Here is an 18,800-nt window from a genome sequence, read left to right as displayed (position 1 = left end):
CGGCAAAATAGCTAAAGAGAAGGAATACAGAGGAGTAATTGGGACAGAAAGTTTACATGATACAACCAACCATAATGGAATAAAATTAATAGATTTTGCAGAAAGTAACAACTTGATCATCAGCTCTACATACTCCCAGCACAACAGCTGGTTCCACCTACCATCGTACTCTTTCGTCAGCTGTTCCCAGGTTGCATGCAAAAAAAGTTGCTCATGACTTTAGGTACGACCTACGTATAATATGCCATACTGTGGATCTAAATTAAGTATATTTTGCTGTCTTGTCACCAAAATTCAGGGCAAAATCATGACATAGGATAGATAGATAGGAAACAGATGTTTTGAAAATGTGGCACAGTTCAGATATTTTGGAATGACTATAACAAATCAAAACCCGATTCAGGAGGAAATTAAGAGGAGACTGAACTTGGGTAATGGTTACTACCATTCAGTTTAGGACCTTTTGTCTTCTCATCTGCTGTCCAAAAAACTTAAAAATAAGAATATACAAAACTATAATTTTGCCTGTGGTTCTGTATGGGTGTGAAACTTGGTCTATGACATCAAGGGAGGAACATAGATTGAGGGTGTTTGAGAACAAGGTGTTGAGTAGAATATTTGGATCGAAGAGAGATGAAGTGACAGGAGGTTGGAGAAAACTGCATAATGAGGAGCTTCATATAACTTGTACGCTTTTCCAGGTATAATTAAAATGATCAAATAAAGGAGAATGAGATAAGCTAGGCATGCAGCACGAATGGGGAGAAGAGGAATGCATACAGGATATTGGTGGGAAAGCCAAAAGGAAAGAGACCACTGGCAAGACCAAGGCATAGGCAGGTGGACACTATTAAAATGGATCTTAGAGAGATAGGATGGGGTGGTATGGATTGGACTGATATGGCTCAGGACAGGGACCAGTGGAGGGCTTTTCTGAACATGGTAATGAAGCTTTTGGTTCCATAAAACACTGGGAAGTTCTTAAGTACCTGCATAATTGGTGGCTTCTCAAGAAGGGCTCAGTTCCATGACTGAATGAGTGATACTGTGAATCTTGGAATACTATATTTTTCCTTCTGCTTGGATGAATTCTGTCAGAATCTGATTTCTGAACAGCTACTTCAGTTATATAAAAGAAGTAGGATCCAGTAATAATTCATCAGATGTATGTCTAGCCCAAACATCTGTAATACTTCAGGCTTGCATTTTACATGTACTTTCTGCTTTCTATAATTGAAAATATCTGACTGTTGCAAATAAAGTGGAATCCATCTAATAATCCCCTTTTTCAGGTTATACTTCATCTAACTTCACTGATCTCAAGTCAATAATCTCTGTTAAATTTCATGCACTTAAGATTTTCTTTAATTTAGTGTTAAAGTCTACCACTTCCCAAAAAAACTTTAAACAGAAGCCACCAACAGTCTCTACCATTTTATAAGTAAAAGACAATCAACGATAAATATTAGCTGAATCATAGATGAAACATAAGTGAAGAAAATATGATCTAAAAATTTACAGACCTGCAACGATTATCCTCAATGGAAATTGAAAACCGTGGTAGAGAATCTTTGCTATGAAGGCGCCGCTTCCTCTGAATTTGAGGTGAAACATCATCACTTTCTGTCTGTGAAGATTCTGGTGTAGTTGGATTTGCTATTTTCTTCTGACGACTTTGTTCTGCAAATTCGACCAATTCCTTTATACCATCTGCTTCAGGAGTATCCACAGTGCTACCCAAATTGGAGGGAGAAGATTCAGAATGATCTGACTGACCAGAATCACCACGTGAAAATGACTTCCTTGCTGTGCTATCTTCCAATTCTTCATATACTCCTAGACGTGTCTGTACTTTACGATACTGTGGAGAGCACGAAGAGAAAGAGCCAAACAATGGAGAATCATCTGTGTCATCTGTGTCTTCCCCTATATCATGATTATATCTGTCCACTCGAGCTGGAAAAGATTGGCATAAAATTATTTTTTGGTTATATGTAGCCGAATAATAATAGCAGTATATATTTATCATACCCTGTGTACAGAAATCTGAGGAAGTATTGGTATATTCAAAATGAACAAATGAGGAAATACAAGGGTTGTCCAGTAAGCAAAGACCATTTGGGCACAGCAGGTGCACAGTTCATTGAAATGCACCATTTCAAGGTTAACTGGCCTCAGAAGTCTTTCAGTAACAAGCCAAGTGAATGATTCACTGATTCTATTGTTTTGCGACTTTTTGTTAAATTTCAAAGTGAGTAGAAAATCAAGAATCCCACCAATTGTGAAGTGTGAGCTATAATTTGGTTTTTGAAAGCACAAAATATCTGTTTGATTGAAATTTACTGTCAACTTATTGCAGTGTATGGGGAAGGTGTAATGAATGAGTCAAATGTGAGAAACTGGTGTCAAATGTTTAAAGTGGGCAGGACAAAAGTTTACATTGAGGAGCGATTAGGGCGCTCGTCCCTCATCGCTGAGGACTTGAAAAACAGGATTGATCAACACCTCAGGACAAGCAGGCATATCACTCTTGATGAAATTCATGAGAAATTTCCTCAAATTTCTCATTCACAGATTTGTGAAATTGTTATGGAGCATCTCCACTTCAAAAAATTGTGCAAGATGGGTACTACAGATGCTCTTTGAAGAGCACAAGAGCAAGAGTGTGCATCTTGCTTCGATGTTTTTGGAACATTATCGCTAAGAGGGCGATAATTTCTCATGACTTTAATAAAGGGTGAACTGCCCGTTTGTCCTGATGTTTTATCAATCCTGTTCTTCAAGTCCTCAGTGATCAGGGACAGGCACCCAGACCGCTTCTCATTGTGAATGTTTGTCCTGCTCTCATTAAATATTTTACACCATTTTCTCATATTTCGCTCATTCATTCCATCTTCCTCATACAATGCAATAAGTTGACAGTAAATTTCAATTGAACAGACATTTTTTGCATTTAAAAACCGAATCAGAACTTGCATTTCACTACAGAGAAGTTCTCGATTTTCTTGCTCACTTTTAAATACTACAAAAAATTGCAAAACGATTGAATCAGCATGTCATTCACCTGGACGGTTACTAAAAAGACTACTGATGTCCATTAACCTTGAAATGGTGTAATCTGGTGACCTGTGCATGTGCTATGTGCAAACAATCTTCACTTTCTGGATGACCCTTGTATGAAAGACAGACCCAGCAGATGTAGACTGTCTGTGTAATAAAAATATTTAAAATGTTCCCATTTATAGTAAGAGATTCTTTCAAATAAACTTGAATTTTAAGAAGAGTATATTATTTTTTGTGAAGAAAGTATTACTATCAAAATAACTTGTGTCCTCTTCATGGTCAATCTGTGGAACAAATTCTGCCTTTTGCCTTAAAAGTGAATTCCAGTCAACACCAAAAAAATAAGGATGTTCTTTAACTTCTTGAGGACCACCAGTTCCCAAACGTTCTCTAGCATTTTGTTGTAATAATGCTGTAATTATGTCCTTTGCTTCAGGCTGAACAGGCCAGTCATCTTCATCAGGCCATTCAATATCATCTGGAAATAAGATATTACTCAATGACTACTGATCAAATACAGCACAGATTTATAAACATTGTAAACAATGGAGGATGGACTCCTTACCATTTACTGTGTGAGCAAATAACTCTTCTGGTGTTTCTCCAAAGAATGGCACACATCCAATTAAAAATTCATACAGTATTATACCCAGCGACCACCAATCCACTGGTTTGCCATACCCTTGCCTATAAAGACACAAACACACATAATAAATGAATGTGAATACTAATTTGGAATGTCAATTATGTGCCTACGGTCTAAAGTTAAGCAGAAACAACATATAAAACACCACTAGAAGACAAACAATTGTTCTTTCAAATAGACAGGAGCAAAATATATGACAGAAACATTACTGTTGTTTCTTCCAAATGTAATGAGTTGGATTGGGCTGAGTGAGTTTAGAACAATTCAAAGGTAGGCTTCTCTTAAGGTGGTGATGATTCAGGAAGCCAGTTACAACTATCTAGATTGTGTGCAATAATGTCAAATATTTGTATCCCATATTTTTAAATTTAAAGGCGGTCTCTTACCATGCACTTCTTTTTATATGGGCACTACATTATGGCAGTAAAAAACGCCAATTAAGGTCTCCCTCTGAACTGCAGACAATTTTGGATGGACTGCCAATGCATGGCAGAGCAGTAATAGTTCTGTTATTTATAATTTCATTCTTAATTTGAAAGGTATTTCCAAGAATTTACAAGACTGGAACCAATTATTACATTCATACTATGTCACCCATCTGGTTCAGCTGAAGTGGAAGATGTGGTAGAAAGGATTAAGAGTTACATCAGATTCAAGCATAGCTGAAAATTATCTGGAATCTGATGAGTGACACAAAGTATCCAAATTTAAGAAAAATGGCCTTCTCTGTAATATCTTTCTTAGTTCTACCTACTTATGTGAATCTGCCTTCTCAGTGATGATTATCATCTGGTCAAGATATCGCTCCAGCCTTAGAATTGCTTGGACCCATTTAAGGTTAGCAGCCAGAAATTACATATTGAAATTCCCAAATTAGTGGAGTAAGCTTTCATTTTATCAACCAAACTTGTACTTCCATATGTTCCATATCATTTTATGATAGTATAAAACATTTTCTCTTTAAATATGTTTATACTCTTAAACATTCAAATCAATCAAATTTTATATTATGTACAAGCTGGTGTAAATTCTGAAATGCAAATCAGTACTGGCATTTCAATTTGCACTGAAGTCATAAAACCTGTGTTTTTTTATTCATTCTTATTATCTACTACTATAATGGATATTAAATTAAATGGACCACAGAGTTCTGGAAAATTTGGAAGTAGTACTTGTCATGCATAAGTTTTTTATGTCATCACATCAGAATTAAAGTAAATTAAAGTAAGGATCTGAGGTTCTCACAATGGTAGTCACAATGGAATGTAACACTGTGTAGTCCACCGATAGTCAACCAGCATAAAGAACATGTGGTCTCTATTTTCAGGTTGAAGAATCCAAGTAAGGAATCAGAATGAAGCAGGCAGCAAGCAGAGTAAGTATGAAAGATCAACTGCAATGCATTACAGTGAGAACCAAACTTAAAAAAGTAATCAGAACTTCTTCGTCCGCCTCCTTTTAAATGGAAAAAGAGACTGCACACAGATTAAAAGCCAGATACATAGAGCACCGGCCACTCTAGGTAGTTTATCTGGACTGACCAAAAGAAGGATCTTTATTGTTTGCATCCTGTTATGTGTCATGATGTGGCACACAAGATCCAGCAGAACCCTAGATCCAGGTTGATGGTCGTACATCTGGACCAGCTCGCACCTGGTCAGGGAGCCACTCAGGATAAGTGGCCTTAAGAAGGGAGCACAAGAGCGGTTGGAGAGTAATCACTGTGAAAACTGACCCATGAGGAAGAAGGTGAAACCAAGCACAGGTGTCACAAGTATAGACCTTGGAAAAAAAGAAACGGCGGTACACCTGAAGGCCATTTGGGACAAAGAGCCTTAAAGAAGGAGCAATGTAGTACATAGAGCTGATGCTATGCAACAACCATGAGATGACAGATATACCAGGGCTGTTGATAAGCACCAGATTCATAATAATGCATCAGTTGGATTACTACAATGGAAGAGCTGTGTTTCCTGTGTGGTCAGTGCAAAGATGTTCTAAGCAAGGGACAAGGCAAGTTTATAGTTCTGTGCGGTAGTCTGTGAAAAAAGGACTCGAGCCAGAGGGAGAGGAATAGCCACTGTTGGAGCCACTACCAGGAAACATCTAATAACAGACTGTGTGCCCTAGTGAACTGTAAAGTGTGGAAATAGCAGTAGTGTTATAGTTACTTGTAGCTACAACTTGTACGTTGCCAATAAATCTATTCACCAATCCAAACCCTGCCTACAGTCGTGTGTACATGTGACAGTATCAAGCATATGAAACTGAAAATTTATATATTCATAATAATATTTAAAGAGTAATATTAATATATATTACTATGATAAATTCATAACATTAAATGTTAATCTATGGTTTCAGAAAAAGACTCACTTTCTAAGACAAATGGTATATCGTGTTGAAAAGAAATAATCTGCTATAAGTGACAACCTACCTCAATATTACTTCTGGTGCAATATACTCTGGTGTTCCAAACACTTGTTTGTCAGAGAACTGTTTTGTTTCCCTGTCTATGTAACCTTCGTACAAATTGGTAGCCACTGAAATCAAGAAACAAAAATTATGTATATAATTCACTTACAAATAATGGTCACAGAAAACACCAATCAGCATCTCTCTTACCACACCCATACACAACTAAAAATGTGCTCTCTGGAGTACAGAGCACCCAGTGTAACAACTTTCTATAGTGTGAAAAACAAAAAAAAACTTGTAACCAAATTATTAATATCTTGTCACTTCACAACACTTTTTAACATTCACTTTACACAATATGTATGGTCAAACACCATTTTATAAATAACAGAAAGTCCATATCATACACACCACACCCAACATCTCAAAGAGTTCCCCCCGGTTAAACATCGTTTTTATCCCCCCCCCTTCCAGCACTTTTCCCTAAATACACTCTTCTTCAGTACCTGTGAACAGACATTTTGGTCAAGTGCTTAGACCTCCTGCTTTGTTTTGGTGGTTCCAAATTCAATTCCCAGCCTAGGGACTGGCTGAATGAGGTTTCTTGTGGCTTTCCTGTCCTTCCTCAATTCCTCCACACAAATGCTGGACAGTACTTCAAATTAGGCCACAACCATTTCCAAAATATTATTCACTGAACCATCTCATCATTTGACACTACGTATTGAGAGCTATCAAAGGATTGTTACATAAGCTATAAATAAATCAGTAGGTGGTTATTTTCCATCTACAGTATCACACAACACTAAAAATATTGAATCTAAATACACTGATGTAATTTCATGTTTTACAGCAAATAAAGACTCCTAGTTAGGTCCCACCAATTTTGTCTAGGATCAATGCAACCCACTCCCAAATAAGAACTTCTCTCTTCTGCAAAACCTCAGCTAATGGTACCTCGCTGCAACCCCAGTCTGCTTCTTCTGCGGAGTATGCCTCCGACACTCTTACAGCAAGGTAAAGTTATTACCCATGGAAAAGATGACGCCATTTAACCTTTACTGTATGCTCGCATGCATGCATGTACACCCCTACACACATACACATATATTGGCCACAAAAACGAACTGCAGATGCCTCCTGCACTGCTCATATTTAGCAAATGCCCATTTCTTCTCTCACATGACTCTCGGTCTTTATGTATCTATTCACTTTAACAATTTCTGGAATTCTGGCTTGCTCTGATAAGAGTTACCTTATCTCAACAATTTTACTTCCACTCTACAGCATGTATCAAAACTCAACAGCAAAACTTCAGGAATGGACTCCTCACATAGAAGCAAGGAAAAAAGTGTATGACAACATGGGTCCAGAAATGCATAATCACAAGTTATCAGAGTGTGCAATTTATGGAGTGCATTCTGACACGTCCTGTTTGCCAGAATAAAAATGCGAGACACCGGTTACAATTGTTACACAAGTAATCATGTTGTGAATCAATCTGATGTGGGCCTGAATAACTTTAGGACACGCAGATGATATCCTGTCATCTCCAGTTAAGTAGCTATAGCCATATCCAAAAGGTGTGCATGACGTCTGTTATCTGTGATTATTAAGTGTTGTTTGCAGTCTGCTGTGAAGTGATACGTAATGTACACAAATGAAGAACTTGTGAGCATTCATTACACGTATGGTTTGGCGGATAGTAAGGCTTCAGAGGCGTGTCACTTGTATCAGGAACACTACCCAATGTGCAGATTGCCAGACCGAAAGACATTTGAAGGAATCCATCGCTGCCTATGCGAACATGGGAGTTTCACACGTCCACCAGGCACATAGGGACGGCCAAAAAGTACAACCCCTGAGGCTGAGGAAGATGTACTCAATGCTGTGGATCAAAGTCCTGGAGTCAGCACAAGGCAGTTAGGCCTGCAGAAGAATATCTCACACATGACAATCTGGAGACTGCTACGAGAACAGCTCCTGTATCCATCATCTTCAGCGTGTACAAGCCTTGTCTCCTGCAGATTATCCTTGAAGAGTAATGTTCTGCTGGTGGTTCCTCCAACAATGCGGTGCGACTCCTAACTTCACAGCTGTTGGGTTGTTCACGGATGAGGCAACATTCACAAGGGACAGAATCGAAAATTTTCAAGATCAGCACGTGCGGGCAGACACAAATCCCCATGTAACTATCCGATCATCTCATCAACAAAGGTTCGCCATTAACATCTGGACAGGCATTGTTGGTGACTGTTTGTTGGGACCTTACGTTCTTCCGGACAAGCTTAATGGACAGAAATATACAGATTTCTTGTGTACTACATTGCCTGATTACTTTGAAGACATGCCACTAGCATCCCATCGACAGCTCTACTTCATGCATGATGGTGCTCCCACACATTTCAGTCTGTCTGCCCACAGGCACCTTGATGCACATTATCCTGGGTGCTGGATAGGAAGAGGTGGACCAATTGCTTGGCCACCACACTCTGACTTAAACCCCCTACACTATTACCTGTGGGGACAGTTAAAGTCTATTGTGTATATGACTGCTGTTGCTGATGTACCAACTCTCCATGCACGAATTGTGGCAGCCTGTCAGACAGTATGCACTACACTGGGCATTTTTGATCATGGGCAGCACTCAATGTGACGAGTGGAGGCCTGTATTCAGGCAGGAGGACGTCACTTTGAACATTTCCTCTGATACGTGACCAGAGTGTTCCAGCTGGCATTACAGACGTATTCAGTGTAACAGTGCAACAGTGTTCAGAGTACGAACGTTACTAAAAGGTCGGATAACTCAGTAATTATGCATTTCCGGAACCATGTTGTTATACACTTTTTTTTTTCTCTCTATATGAGGAAACTGATCCTGAAGTTTTGCCATTGAGTTTTGATACACCCTGTATACATCATGCAACATTCCAAAAAATTTTCAGAAGACATAACACAGTCCTCACAATACAGCAACTACAAGAAGTTCTGACATCAGTTCATACAAAATATCATATGCAACAAGAACAATAATGCTGTTTCCAATAATTATTTTAAAAGTAGAAAAACTACTTACATGACATAAGACCCATCTTGCTTAGTCCAAAATCAGTGAGTTTGATGTGGCCCAGGGCAGTGATTAACAAGCTGAAATATAACAACTGTCTGAGATTAGGATTACCAATTAATTCTGAAGCTTTTTAATTTCGCAAGAGTGTATTAAAATTTATGAAAAAGGTTACTTTAAGAAAGCTAAAATCAGTTAAAATTTAACATTGTTCTTATAAGTATTTGGCAATGACCAATGAAAAAATGCATTGCATTGGGAAAATAAAAAACTGGAGAATGCAAAATCACTTAATTATTATTTACTGGTCACTAAGGTAAAGGTAAAACTGTCCGTTCTTAGCTAATTAAGAACTATGCCATGAAGGAGTAGGGGGGAGTGGATATATAGATCCACATTTTCTTGACTTTGGCACTAGCTGGAGGTGAGTGGTAAGCTTCATGCCCCAGCTGCTTTATTCCCAGGGAAAGAGTCCCCGATACCCATTGTACAGGAGGCTGGGCGGGCCTGGACAATGTGGAGAAGAGAAAATTCTTGCCCCTACTGGGACTAAAACTTCGACCCTTAGGTCATCCAGCCCATAGCCAGTCGCTATACTGACTGCGCTACCCCAGCTCCCATACTACTGGTCACTAAAGATAGAAAAATATGACACGAGCCCTGTTTAGTGGCAGCTGACAAAATCAATAAAATAGTAAGAACGGTACAATATAGTATGAAGATTTAGTCTAGTCCAAATCATTACACAGTATGAGTCATGCATATTACTGAAACAGATGCAATGGGGAACATTGACATGTTTACAGGAAGCATTACAAATATACATACATTTATATGGCCCATGATTAATCAGTAATGGTGAATTTGACCAAGTTACTGACTGTGAAGAGATATGCCCTTCAGATGATGAGTTTTGTCATTAGAAAAATCAGATAACCATACCATCCAAACTGACATCTGAAATCAGCTGTAAATCTAACTGTTCAATTACATACATTAAAACTCATCAGGCTGCAATATACCTTCTCACCAGTTATTTTTCATCTATTTAAACATGATAATTTCTAGACAGACCTGAATATAGTACTCACTTATCTGGTTTCAAATCTCTGTGAACAATACCATAACTGTGCAAATATTCGACAGCTAAAACAGTTTCAGCAAAGTAAAACCTGGCCATGTCAGGAGGTAGTGGACCAATGTTTTTCACAAGTGTTGCACAATCTCCTCCTTCCACATATTCCATAACAAGGCATAGATGTTTCTGCAAAAACCAAAATGAAAAGTAGTCATATTATGGAAGTGTTTTAAAAGTATGCTGTGTAAAGGATGATCTAATCTCTTTTTTTATTATTTGTTTACTTTTAACTCAGGTTAGCCAAGAGCTAAGGAACTGAGGTCCTCACAGCAGTTCTTATGAAGAATTTTATCTTCTGGGATATAATGCTCACAAGTCTGACATTTCAGAGGAAAATGTCACCTTCACCTTCAGGGTTCAAGAGCTGCTGCCTGCTTCATGCTGGTTTCTTGCTTGGTTCACATTTAAATCCTGATGATGGAAGTGAAATAATTTCTCTCAAATATCAGCTGACTTTCAACAAACTACCTGGCATTATATATATATATGAGGAAACAGAACACGAGGTATTTCATGTCAGCTAAAAAGTCACAGAGTGTTCAGGATTAGAAGTAGAGTGACTGTTGATTATTTAATGATATTGATTAAATTACACTGACAATACAACACCAAATGTACTCTGAAGATTAACATGAATGATCAATAAGGATTTGAAAGTTAATGTTTTGCAGTTTCTTATATATTTTAATATGGAAACAGAAAACCTTCAATATCCTACTCAAGAACAGGTGAGATTTTAAGGGCACCATTACATGTCTCTTATTGAGCCCAGCATGTGCGTAGTAGACATGACACATAAGCACTGCAACAGGCTGTATAGCAATTAATCAGATACCTGGCTAGCTCACTAATAAGTAAAAGATAAACTCAGACAGCACTGTCAGTTTATATATTTTCATCTTCATTAAATATTACCTGTGATACCTAGAGTAAGCACATAGCAAATAATCAAAGAAACAGTTCATATTAACACGTGTCACTCAATGAGCTTATACAGCCTCAGCACAGCGCAGCACAGAAGGAAGAGTAACAAAGGGCTTTTATCAGAGCCAAGAAAGGAAGATCCAACATTACCAAAGCTAGCTAAAACACTAACTGTGGGACTGAGAACTACTAATCTCCTTAATAAGTCTTCTCTTCTTGAAGATATCACCCAACACTTGTTACCATATGGTTTGAGAACACAATATGCGTGTCCAGAAATATACAAGAAAGGAGACCCCCTTAGGTCCACTGTTAGCATAGCTGGGGCTCTTAAACACAGCCTAGAAAAACATTTGTGAGGTATCATGTCTTGTACCACGTGAAAAACTCTGAGGACTTCATCCATACAGTAGACATTCTATGTCAAGTTGAAGGACAGGCTAATCACTTCCTTCATCAAGGTGCTGATCAGGAAGGCTCTGAATCTCCTAGACTAGAATTTGAAAAAGAAAATATGAGACTTTTTCACAATGTCCTGACACCCTTGTCTTCTGCTTCAACCGGCAGCTCTACGAACAAAGGACAGAATAGCCGTGGATTTCCTACATCTCCCATAAAGCCACCTTCTTTTGAAGGACTCTGAGGAAGGGGCATGTAACAGTGTAATCCATAAGCCCTCTTCCTGTTCTATTATGTTGACAATGCCTGTAATGCTGCTAAGGTTACGTACATGTAGATATAGTTTTGGGGTAAAATTGGAATAATAGTAGCTAGACTATAAGATTAAGAAGTAGCCGTGATGAAACGGACCAGGAACTTTAGGTCTACAAAGAATTGTAACAGGGAATGCCTGAGTCATTTGAATGCTAACCCGGCAGTGTAATAGCGCTGACATTGAGGAAGGAGCTATATGAAGTGGGTCATAAACACTATGGCAGGAGGAAAACGCTGAGTCGGAGGAGGCGGTAGACCCGAAAGAGTCAACCCCTTCTCGATGGGCAACCAATGAGGGAAGCCAAAATCACGTCAGAATGGGCAGGCAACCTACCCGGAACTCAAAGAATCAGCAAAGAGAGGTTATACAAACCATAGAAGACTTAATCAAAAAACCCCTTTTGCCTTTAGACTTTTGATGGACATTAAGTAACTTAAGAGTTCAGGGGAGGCTATGGCCGTGAGTGTGCGCTGGTTGGTGATGGCGAGCATCTGTTTCCTCATCTCAAGTAAGTGAAACCAACTTCATATAGCCATGAACATTAAGTGATAATTGTAAAGTGTAAAACCACAGGGAAAGATAGGCTACTAGATTGACTAGGTTCATTCGAGACACCGAGGAGTAGAATACCCTCCAGTAGGGTGACAGGAGGTAGAACCAATGAAGACTGCAGGTTCATTACCCAGTGTAGTACAACCGACGAACGTCGGTAAGAGTGCATATAGATGTATATAGTGACATAGAGAAATAGAATAGGATAGACATGCGTGTGAGTTTACTTCAACCTAGCATTTCTTTAAGTGTTACCATCTTCCTTGACGTCTCCAGAACCTCCCAACGCTCCAGCGAATTACGAGTTAAGCCAGGACAGGACGCAAGCTATGATAAATTTACTAGATTTCTTGAAAATAACAAGATGGTGGCAGCATACTAACAGGGTGACAGAGCGGGATATTTCCACGCCCTCTGTCACCACGGCATAAAAGAGGTGTAGCGGCGGCTTAAGAGAGGCCCAGTGGCGGAAGCGGTGGAGGTACCTCCACGCCCCCCTTCACGCCATAACAATGCCTTTTATGATCTGGCTTCTTGGACCAGATTAACTGAAGAACTTCCTGGACCACATAAACAGCATAAAACTTCTGATTAACCACAGAGACAGAGATAGACAGCCATCATAGCCCACATACTGACCTGTATTTGAATGTCATTAACTCAACAAGCTATGTGCATTTACTAACTTAGCACAAGGAGCCAAAGCCATCTCTAACAGGACAGTCTCCAAGCTCAACTGGGATCTCCCCCCACCAAAAAAAAGGGGGGGGGGAAAAAGAAAGAAAGAAAGAAAGAAAGAAAGAAAGAAAGAAAGAAAGAAAGAAAGAAAGAAAGAAAGAAAGGCATATCAGGACTGTGGACCTGATGCCAAGGAAAATATCCAGTTTCTTTCAGCCTGTGTAGGATGACTGAACCTTAAAACACCACATGTCACAGGCACATCATCCTTGTCACCTGGACAAATAAGCTACAGCACAGCATAGCAGGAACCTGGGTCATTACATCCTGCTATATGGCACCAGTATTCCACACACATGGGTCAGATCACCATGGCAACAGTAAAGACTGAGCTCCAGCCCAATAACATTAATAAAGAAGATGGCCCTTACTTGAGAGAATAATGGAGGCTTTTCACCCTGAATGAATTCAGGAAGGCTATTTCGAAGGACAAGTCCTGACTTGGCCTTTCTTTGCCCATGCCCCAGAAAATGTCTCTTCTTCAGTGACCCTGAAGAAGGATCTTTATCACTCTTCCTTCCATGTCATGTAAAAGGGCTCTTTCTTCCTCTTCTTCTTCTACTTGTCATGCAGTAACTTCCCTTTGCAGGATGTGGTTCCCATTGGTTCATCTGGCCCATTCTCTTCTCCATTCACGACTCTCATCACACACATCCTCCAAGAACTATTTATTTTCCTCCCTGCTCCTATATAATAAAACCACTTTCCCAACTTGGCTCACCTCTACCCTTAAGATGGAGGCAGTATGTTCTTCCAAAATGCTGGTGTCCATCTGTTAGACTACATAGTATTATAAGCCAGAAGACCACAACATGAATTTTCACCATCATGTAAACCTACTCTTTAAATCACTATGAATTTCAGGTAAAACAAAAATTAGCTGTCAAGTATACCCTGAGGCATCTACAACCAAGTTCTATTTCTCATTTTGTACATGCTGTTCTACATGGATTAATGCACATACCAGGTAATACTTACATTATGAAGGCAGTGCAACAGGATTAAATATATTATTTATCAATTCATTTTACTTCCCCCAGTTCATAACATAAAAATTACAAACAGAAAACTGAACAATTACCTTTGTTTCAAAACTGCAATACATACTAACAACAAAAGGGTTGTCAGTGAAACTCATAATATCTCTCTCAGCAAACACTTGGTCAACTTGATTTCTGAGCATCAAGTTGTTCTTGCTAATCTTCTTCATAGCAAATCTTTGATGGGTTTCTTTCAAACGTACCAGATATACAGCACCATATGCTCCATTAGAAATTAACTTTATAATTTCAAAATCATCTTCAGAAGGCACCTGAAATAAAATTACAGTATCACAAACAATTCAACTAAAATCTGTCTGTGCCTCCTAAACATATATCAGCATCAATGTAATTATAAATAATTACTGGTATGGTGAAGGAATGTCATTACTCCCCATCTCTGGCAAAAACAAATGATAAAATCACTGCAACCTTTTGCCATCAGCATTGCTACAGGTTATCTTCTGTACTGCAATCAATAAATTGTCATATTTCATCACTAAAATACCCTTATGCAAGGTCCTATATAACATCTGTAAAATGACTGGAAAGTACCTGATACAGCTTGTTACAGAATTACCATATTTTATGTTAATGTGAAATTGAAATCTATCAAGTGAATTTAGATACAATCTTGAATATATGTATCATATTTTAATCAACCTAACTATTTTTCTATGTATTAAACATGCAATTAAACCAAATAATACTTCTCACAATACTATAATCATGGTCCTTTTCAAATATACAAACTTACAGCTTATGTACCAGATCATTATATTCCTATTTTTCTCTTATATCTGCCTAATCCTGAAGATTTCATTCTGTAGTTGTTCTTTTATATCAGAATCTACAACAAAGATCACAAATAATTTCACCTACATAATAAGATAATGCTGCCAGAAGAGATTTAAATAAGATTTAACACAATGAACAGTGATGAACAAATTAAGCTCTAATATTAAATCAGTATGAGAGAGTACCTTTGTTTCCTTCTCCTCCTTTGGTGTTGAGTGAGGTATACACAACTGAATCTTTTCAGGTGAGGAACATGTGGTTTCCAACTGACTCAGATCTTCTTGTAGTTCTAAAAATACAAATAAAAAGAGTGTTACGCTTTTCAAATAAAACAAAATAAAAGATCATAGACATAATACCACTCAATCTTTCAATTCATTCTTTTTATTACCTCTCACATTAATGAAAATGAATGTCTTAGAATTAATAACTGTATAATCAGTGTAAGATCTATAATGAAACTTACCAGCTATAGGATCTCTGTTTAAACCTAATTTGGTTATGATGTACTGTGGAATGTCAGCCTTAATCCCTTGTGATGTTTTAGCTTGTCCTTCAGCTTGTTCAAGTAAGTGGTAAAACTCTTCTGGATCAAACTCCAAGCACTCAAGCAGTCGAGCTGGTCGTGATATTATCAAAAGTAACTTCTTTATAGCGCCTGTTAACCTTGTAGCTGCTTCAGGAGACTTTTCTTTTGTCTGTTAGAATAAGTAACAACAGGAAGTAATTAAAAATATTATTAAAACTAAGAGACAAATGTAACTTCTCAGTAGTTTCAAGAATATTACTTATATACAGTACCTCTGACAATAACCTCTCCAGATTTTCAGACATCTCATAGAAATATCTACTAGTGACAAGTTTCTCCTCTGACTTCTGTAAACAATCTCTAGCCATTTCAATGACTTGATGATGAACAAATCTTATTATTGGTATGGAATCTTTGGGCATATTTTCATAGCTCTCCCTTGCATCAATAGATTTGTTGTCATTTATAAAACTTTGTAACCGTTCTTCCATCTGCTGAGTAGCCTGAAAGAGAACACAGGAGAAAAAGTGGCAAAGATTATTCAGATCCCTGGATTGTGTGGTAATGCATAGAAACTGAAAGGCATTAAGAATTCCAATGAATCATCAGTATCAATGTTCCATACAGGTGTACAGAAATACTGTTCACAGATATGATGTTAAATCTTTCACTGGTCTCAGGATAAAATCATGCTGACACTCTACCAGCTGTCTCCTGGCCTTCGTATCACCTCATGTAAAGAATGTAATGTCTGCTGAATGATAGGGATTCTAGGGCAGCACCTGTACTATAATAATTTGGTCATTCCCAATGAAGCCATTATTTTTTCAAATATTCCAGTTACACTTCATCTGTACTGATCAAAAATCAAAACATTTTGAAGCAGCCTCCCAAACAAAGGTGGAATGTAAATGACCAATTTGCCAGGTAAAAGAGCCTAGAGAGTTCAGTTGGTATAGTGGCTAGGTTAAAGGCTGAACGGCTGGAGTTCAATTCTTGGCAGAGAGCAAGAGATTTTTCTTTTCTCTACATAATCCAGACTGGCTCTGGGGCCCAACCAGCCTCCTATCCAATGGGTACTGGGGCTCTGCCTCAATGGTAAAGAAGCAGGGGCATGAAGCTGACCATTAACTTCCACCTTGTGCTGAGGTTAAGAATGGTCAAGCTACTTCTACTCCCCATATTCCTTCCTGGTATAGTCCTTAATTATATGATGGGAATTTGAAAAGTAATGGGATTAGCAACACTGCTCAACTTCAGTGGATCTGATCAAGATGATGCATGCACAATGTTGCCCACTCAAGTGTGTTAAGCTACTAGTGCAAAGTCTCTCATTTCCCATAGTATGTGTGTGTCTGTATGAGCTCTGGTATGAAACCTGTTTGGAATGGCAGACCTGAAAAATAGTTAATGTTTTAAGCATTTTGTGTGAACCTTGAAAAAAAATGGCAAAGAGAGGTAGGGATGTCAGAAAATGTGTGTGGAACAGAAGCAAAAAGCTGAGCTAGTTTCTCAATGGTGGTAGTATTTCAAAGATGGAAACGAAAGGGAGGTTTATGACACTCAATGTGGGAGACCAAGCACTGCTGACACAGATGTGAACCCTGATCAAGATCAGCAATTGTAGAAGCATGATAGGAGTGTTTTCCATACAGATACACTTAAAACTCATTTAAGAAATGCTATTAAAAAAATTGTAATCCTTAATAAAAGGGTGGTTTCCACTTCAGTTCAATGCATGGTTGCATCTTGCATGCAACAATGAAGGCAGTATCATACACCAGTGGGAAACCTGCAGAACACCCATCCTACAGTCTAGACCTCATCCTATGTTGATTTTTGGGCATTCTCAATGCTTACAGGTTACGACGACACAAATGCAGCACCTATACTGAAGTGAAACAACCCGCCACCACTACCCTAAGCAAGATGTCTGGAAATGGTCTATTGCATGTGTTTAAGTAGTAGGTGGGGTGCTGCAAAAATATGTATAGAATGTGAAGGGTGTTACTTCAAAGAAGACACTGTGCCCAAGCTTCAGTAATCCTCAGATGGAGAGCAATATGAGTAGTCTCATTACTTTTCAAATTCCCCTCATATACAAGTCTGATAATAAAGTTTTAGGGCTGGTGTGAAAGAAGAAATACAAATTACAAGGAAATAAAAAATTGTTTTATTTCTATTCATAGTAATCTCCGTCAACTTGAGTACATATGTTGAATCATTTGAAAAGTTTCTGAAAACAGCAAAAGTCTCATCAAATCCTCCATGGAGATTTGTGGAAGAGGAAGATCTGCACAAAGTTTGCCCCACACAGACTCATGGATGAACAAAAGCAACACAGACTCACATCATGCCAAGGCTTCATTCACACTCGTCAAGACAATCAGTTTTCTTTATTGCACTTTTCTCTTTCTTAAGATGACAACTGCCCTCAAAGGAAAGAAGGCATTGAAAATATTACGAAAAACATGGCAGCCAAACTGAATGATGGTTCTTCAAATCTTCATGGAGGCTTTGATGAACTGTGAAATTAAGAACAGACCAGGAATCTTTAAAACACCTGCAATTTTCTTTTTCACGTACAGCTGAGTCATGTGTCATTGATCATAGATGCCATTTTAAGCACCTCTTGCAAGAAAGTAATATTCAGAGTCTATTAATAGCTCTTTTTTCTATTTTTTCTTACTTATAATCCATTTATATTATAATTTATATTATAATTGCATTTTCAAACTGGGGAATTATAAAGCATGGTGTTCCACAAGGATCAATTTTAGGTCCCTTACTTTCTCTTCTCTACATAAATGATCTAACACCAACAACAATAAATCTAAATCAATTCTATATGCAGATGACACTAGTATAATATTTAAGAACTCTAAATTTGAAAACTTTAAAAATGACATAAATATTGTATTTGAAGCCTTAAACAGATGGTTCAAAGCCAATTTACTCTCATTAAATTTTAATAAAACCCATTACATATCATTCACAACTAAAAACAACCACCAAATTGATCTGGACGTCAGTTATGCCAACAAATTAATCTGTAAAGTACTTGATACAAAATTCCTTGGAATACATGTAGACAGTACACTGTCTTGGAAAATACATATTGAACAAATTATACCTAAATTAAATGCAGCTTGCTATGCGATGAGATCAATTA

General features: G+C 38.0%; 1 protein-coding gene across 8 annotated transcripts in view; it reads right to left on the bottom strand.

Annotated features, from left to right (window-relative positions):
- The window catches only part of LOC111866508 (microtubule-associated serine/threonine-protein kinase 3), a 106,056-nt gene that overhangs the window by 18,224 nt on the left and 69,032 nt on the right, over positions 1-18,800 (bottom strand). For all 8 annotated transcript variants that reach the window (XM_023855511.2, XM_023855513.2, XM_023855512.2 and 5 more), the window contains 10 exons: positions 15,901-16,131; positions 15,566-15,797; positions 15,285-15,388; positions 14,343-14,573; positions 10,286-10,458; positions 9,204-9,274; positions 6,147-6,252; positions 3,629-3,750; positions 3,314-3,541; positions 1,524-1,956 (listed from right to left, as the gene is read on the bottom strand). In XM_023855511.2, coding sequence (XP_023711279.1) covers positions 1,524-1,956; positions 3,314-3,541; positions 3,629-3,750; positions 6,147-6,252; positions 9,204-9,274; positions 10,286-10,458; positions 14,343-14,573; positions 15,285-15,388; positions 15,566-15,797; positions 15,901-16,131 — 1,931 coding nt within the window. The remainder of the gene's footprint in view (positions 1-1,523; positions 1,957-3,313; positions 3,542-3,628; positions 3,751-6,146; positions 6,253-9,203; positions 9,275-10,285; positions 10,459-14,342; positions 14,574-15,284; positions 15,389-15,565; positions 15,798-15,900; positions 16,132-18,800) is intronic.

The sequence above is a fragment of the Cryptotermes secundus genome, unplaced genomic scaffold, assembly GCF_002891405.2.
Source record: "Cryptotermes secundus unplaced genomic scaffold, Csec_1.0 scaffold401, whole genome shotgun sequence".
Lineage (NCBI taxonomy): Eukaryota > Metazoa > Arthropoda > Insecta > Blattodea > Kalotermitidae > Cryptotermes > Cryptotermes secundus.
Note: the sequence above shows the minus strand (reverse complement) of the source record. Positions and strands in the feature narration are given on the sequence as shown.